General features: G+C 39.5%; 1 protein-coding gene across 1 annotated transcript in view; it reads right to left on the bottom strand.

Moving 5' to 3' along the window:
* LOC138015216 (high mobility group protein B1-like) overlaps window positions 1-4,877 on the bottom strand; it is a 9,873-nt gene extending 4,996 nt beyond the window's left edge. Inside the window, exons 1-4 of the mRNA XM_068862180.1 lie at window positions 4,699-4,877; window positions 3,859-4,184; window positions 2,306-2,548; window positions 1-59 (exon numbers count right to left, since the gene is read on the bottom strand). The exon at window positions 1-59 is cut by the window's left edge and continues 116 nt beyond it. Of these exons, the coding sequence (XP_068718281.1) occupies window positions 1-59; window positions 2,306-2,548; window positions 3,859-4,184; window positions 4,699-4,705 (635 nt within the window). The 5' untranslated portion in view covers window positions 4,706-4,877. The remainder of the gene's footprint in view (window positions 60-2,305; window positions 2,549-3,858; window positions 4,185-4,698) is intronic.
* Between the last annotated feature and the right edge of the window lie 823 nt (window positions 4,878-5,700).

Raw genomic sequence — 5,700 nt, 5'->3', positions numbered from 1 at the left:
GGAGCCTTCTTCGGTGCGGGTTTAGCTTTTACAGGCTTTTCAGGTTCTTTGTCTGCATTCTGTGATAGAAAGAGAGAAAATCAGTAATTGCTTTTATAATATGACTAGCTCCGTGAGCAGGCAAGATGAACCAAATCCCTTGCTGTGCTTGGCTACCCAAGCAGGCAAGATGGTGTTTTATCCCATAAAATAAATCCTTTATTGACCAAGCTTGTTTGGTCAAGATGGCTGGATATCGGCATGGTTTTTTTAGTGTGTTTATGGCCCTCGACAAATAAACACGAAAAAAAAAACTTGGCCAATATCCAGCCATCTCGACCACACAAGCTTGATCAATAACCCATATGCAATGATGGTTTCTGAAGATGTTTCTGGCCAATTCTATCTGTAAAATGCAAATAATTTCAAGATGCCAAGTAACAAATACACACTGATTTCGATACACACCACAATATTATTATTATCACTTGAGTTTAGGATTACAGGCAATACACTTCCCAAAGAGTCTCAAAAATCTTTTCCTCAAGTAAAAACAAACAGATGAGAAAACAATACCTAATTATTTCACCAACCATCCAACACTTTCAATTTACAACCAGAAAAATGCAACAATTGAAAGTACACATTTTCAACATTTATCTCTTCAGGTTTTCTTTGGCAATCACAGAAAAAACATCCCACAAAGAAACCTCTGGTAAAGTCTCCCTCTTTTCTGAAAATGTCTTCAGTCTTGTATAATCTTCATTCTGAAGTTCTCTACGAGAGCTTTTCCACAATTAAAGAGCCAAACATGCTCAGTTCTGCCAATACCTCTTAAGAATTTGAACTATTTACAAGAGAAAGAGGATGGGGAAGAGACATGTAAATTCCCGCCCATTTCACAGATCGGTGGTTTTCGTAGTAAGTCAAGCCAATTATTTTGACACTCGGCCAAAGCCCACCAGCCGTGATGTAATTTCTTAAATAAATGTTTTTTCTTTATTCCAAGAAAATATTGTGATGTTCCATTTTATGGGCATCTCATTTGTCCTAAAATTGCAATCTTGACCCAGGGGTTTCAATGAAAATTGAAGCTGGTTTGAGTAGAGTTATCGACTGTTGTTATTGTCAAGATGAATTTTAATCTTACAGGGCTCAAAATTAACGAAAAAATCAAGGCAAAATTTTGCCACAAGATACAAAAATTTAGTCTCAAGTTTGTAAAGAAACTGCCAAAAATGGCAAATGATCGAAGACACGTAACATTTCAGGTACATTACGCTACAATTACGCTATCTTCAGATTGAGAGAAAATTCACAGCAAGAAACAAAATAATTTTGTCCTTTCTTCATTTATTTTAGCAAAAGTAGCAGCAAAGTGGCAACTGCTAACCCTTTTCTTTTTAAAGAGCAAAGGTGAAAACAAGCCGTACAAGGAAAAAATTCAGTTGCAAATGCAACTGTATTGGTCACAATTTCAAGGCCTGTCTTAGGTTTGAAAGAAGCTGTCTTTAATCCATTGACCCTTGGGAGTCAATTTTACTCCTCAACAGGGGGAGTCCAAGGGCACTTGAGTGTCCCCTCCATTAACCCACTGACCCCTGGGAGTGAGACGATTTTACTCGTCAACTGGGGCTCTCATAGGGCGTTTGAGGTGTCAATGTTATTACTTCTATATTATTAGGGAAAAAAGAATCCAGCTTCTCGGAGAGAAGTAGCCTAAAGTATGCTATTTGTCAGCTGTCAGTACTGATAGAAACTACTGATGACATAGATCCCGCGCAACGGTGGCTCAGTTGGTTGAGCATTGGGCTGCCATGCGGGAGGCCGTGAGTTCGACTCTGGCAGGACTAACACTCATGGTCTTAAAATAACTGAGGAGACAGTGCTGCCTTTGTAATTACATCCGCAAATGGTTAAGTCTTTCGGATAAGGACTATAAACCATAGGCCCCGTCTCACAACCCTTCAATGTTCACAACCCAGTGGGACACAAAAGAACCCACACACTATTCGTAAAGAGTAGGGCATGGAGCTCATTTCATTTCATTCATGTGCTGGGTGAGATCGCTAATGGACTGATAGCGGCTGCCAGCAGCGCCCATGTATGCTGATGTCCGATCTCACCCATAGATCCCTTGCTTGTAAAGCGCATTTGAATATGTTAATAGAAAATGTGCTACATAAATTCATTAACATTACCACTATCCTTTCACTTTTCAGGAGAAATAAAAAATACGGTTTCATTCACTTTAATACTTGCACCAGACGTTTACCTGGTATTTCATTAACATCGAAGAAGCCTTTAGCAAAACATTTGAACTGACCTTCTTCCGCCACTCTTCCATTGCTACCTCATGTTTCTTTTTGGCAGCAGCCTCCAGCTGCTTGTATTTCTCTTTTTCTTTCTCACCCATGGTTCGCCATTTCTCACCAGCAAGCGCAGGAATCTTTTGATCACCCTCTGACTGCTTGCCTTTCATCTGCTCACGGAATTCAGCAAGGAAAATGAAGTATGCTGTCGGTGCTCGTTTGGGTTTGTCAGATTCTTTCTTTTCAAATTTTCCACACTTTAAAGAAACAAATAAAGAAAAAAGTTAATTTTTGAAGGGGCATTGTTCAGTTCCCCAAAACTAGGAAAACAAAGAACTTAGTACTTAACGCATTAACATTCCTTACAGTGAAAGTACAGATTAATTTTTGGTGACGAACATGTCATTTTTCCCCAGTTTACAATAACTTTATCCCATCATCTTCATTCTTGTAGCCTGACAGCAAAAAATACCTTTCCTTCAAAGTGACTCAATTTTGGGGTTACAAGGATACAGACTGTCTTCAGTGTTAATGGAGGCTACAATCATTATTAATGGTATGGGCCTTCAGACACTTTGAAAATTTATTTACTGTGCTTCAGTAACAGGACTCAGTACTCACAGCCTTCGTTGAAGAAGCACTTTGTCTCACAAACGTAGGAGTTTGCTTGAAGAAGGCATTGTGATAATTTATTACAAACAGATTAGATTCTTGTTAAATCTAAATCATATTTTATCCCTTTTGGAGATCAGCCAAATATCAACCATCAAAAACTAATAAATAACTAAATATCTACCTAAATATAAACTAGAACTGTATTTGGAACAATGTTATTGACCTGAGATGATTTATTATCCTTTGTAAAAAACTATAGAAAGTCTAAAATATTTGCAGATGTTGATGTAGTTGTTTTGTTAACAGGCAAGGAGCAACAACTCCAGACAGAATAAAATAAAAATTAGACCACCACCTTTCCAGATTCAATGACCTGTGTGCCAGGCAATGCCTGCCATTTTTCAATCACTGGAAATAGGGTTAAGGGGTTTTTGTTTAAAAATATGGAAGATTGTGGCAACTACTTGGATTTTTACTTTATCCAGTATTTCAAAATTTCTTCTCATGAGTAAATTAAGGAATTTTTTTACTGACTGAGAGCTTAATTTAATACAAGATCAGAAAGTGAGCAATTGATTGAAGAAAAGAAAAATAACAAAACAACAGAATGATAACATCTACAGATAAAACAATTAAAATATTTTTTTCATCTTCAGCTTGCAGAGAAAAAACACCACCCACCTAAAACAATAAAATAATACAATATACTTTTACCCTCAAAAACAGGGGCAAAATCATCATTCAACGCTGTTTTGATACTTTGCAATTCGAAGTTAGCATTTTTTGAAACATTCAAGTTTTTGTCTTGGTATTGGAAAAATATCACGTGACTGGTCAAATCTCATGAGTTCTTGACGAGGACGGAGCAGGGTGGCGGCCATGATGAACGGCGCAAAAATTCACTGGGGTTTCTACACACTTAAGCGTCCTGTCGCCAAGAATCTTTGCTTACCTCCCTCATGTATCGTTCTTTGTCTTCCCGAGCCTTTTGATCATACGGACCTCTCTCATCTGGGGTGAGTTTCTTCCACTGCTCGCCAGCCATCTTCGCGACCTCGTTCGCCTTGGGAAGTGGATCGCCATTCTTCTCGCATTTCTCTTTCAGCTTCTTGCGAAAATCTGTTGTGAAGTGAATATAAGCGGACGATGCTCTCTTCACTTGTGGTCCGTCCTTCTTGGCCTTTTTGGAACTCCTTCCTTCTTTTCCAGTTTTAGCTTTCTTAGGTGACTTCGATTTGTGAAGGGATTGCTCAGCTGCACGTTTCTTTGACTTCGCTCCTTTGGGAGAGCAAGAACAACATCATGTCTTCGTAGCTTCGACGTCAAAACGACATCAAGGGTACCATTTGTGGCGAATTTTAATCTCTTCAATGGCATATTTTGGACGAAAAATCTAAAATTTTAACTTTCGGCTGCCGACTTTGAGTCCCCCAGGCATAATTTATATTCCACTACAGTTTCTCTTACGATCGCGATCAAGAAAGAAAGCTCGAGCGAAATGCTTCAAAATAACTCTTAGCGGACATTTTTTTGTCGTTTAGGACACGTCGAGACGTTAAAATAAGAAATCTAGAGCGTAACTGAGCTTAAATTTGCGGTAAAACTGAAAGATTTTCCGATCTTAGTTCGGTGGTTTGCGCTTCCCTACGTCCTATAGGCTTTATAGGGCCTCGTATGAGGCTAGTAAGAAATATAAGACAACAAGGGGAGAACAATTCATGGAGTCGCTCATAAGGAGTTTGACTGAGACTTGAATTAAAACATGGAAAATGCGACGAAAATCGCAAATTACCTTCCATATCTGCGAATCTGCGGATTTCCACTACGGAACAGTTCGTCTGTGTACTCTTAATGAAATTGCTCCAATATAAAGGCTCGATCGACTAAGGTCTTTTAGCTTCTCTTGGTTATAAGAGCGCAAGGGAAGAGACGCTTGAAAAGAGACAACACGAGGCGAACGCGACGCGACCCAATGCGCGTGCGCAATAGCCGCGATTTATTGATCCATTGGCCGGTACCTTGTCTGTCAAAGGCTTCTTTTGTCTTCTAAAAAATCACTGGGCGTCTTCTCAAAGATCTTAATATATTTTGAACACATTCCCGCCATTTTTCTGCGGAAGTCGTGAGAGCCAGCTTAACCAGTTTTATTTTAGGTTCGCCTCAAGTGAAGCGCTTTCACTCCTTCGTCGAACCTCTCCACGAAAAGGGCCATTCGCGCGTGTGCGCGATTTCGCTACCTCACAAATTTTGAGCAAGAATCTTTGCAGTCCATCACCCCGAATTTTTGCCATTTGATTTCCGAACTAACAAGATTAGGCATTACTTCGTCCGTGCGTTCACTTTCAAAATCAATTTCATTCGGCACGTCATTCGGCACTACTTCGTCCGCGCGTTTGCTTTGAAAACGCTTCGGTGTGAACTCGATCGTGCGAGGAGTCAACGCAAGTCACTTGGTCTCAGCCCTGTCTCAGCTTTCCTGTAATTCTAGAGGCACCATCTTGTATTTAGAAGCAATCGGATTTGAAAAAATTTGTCACGTAACAGTATTTGTCGTACAGATTGTTAGTTCTGGTACCTGGGGGCTTTTTTAAATGTTGTTTCTGCCTAAGGTGCGCCGCGTCTGCCGAAGACTATGCCTCTACACTCTCATGTCACAAAACCATGAGAATTTTCTTCTTACAACTTATTTCGTTTGTTCGAAAACTTGGTACGGGGCAGTTTAGCTGTAGCAAAGAGGAAAGAAAACAAATGAGACCAATCACGTTTTATTGATAAATATTTTTATCAATGATCA

This window comes from Montipora capricornis, chromosome 9 (assembly GCF_036669925.1).
Source record: "Montipora capricornis isolate CH-2021 chromosome 9, ASM3666992v2, whole genome shotgun sequence".
NCBI classification, from domain to species: domain Eukaryota; kingdom Metazoa; phylum Cnidaria; class Anthozoa; order Scleractinia; family Acroporidae; genus Montipora; species Montipora capricornis.
The sequence above is the reverse complement of the archived record's forward strand: the minus strand, read 5'-3'. Positions and strand labels throughout refer to the sequence as shown.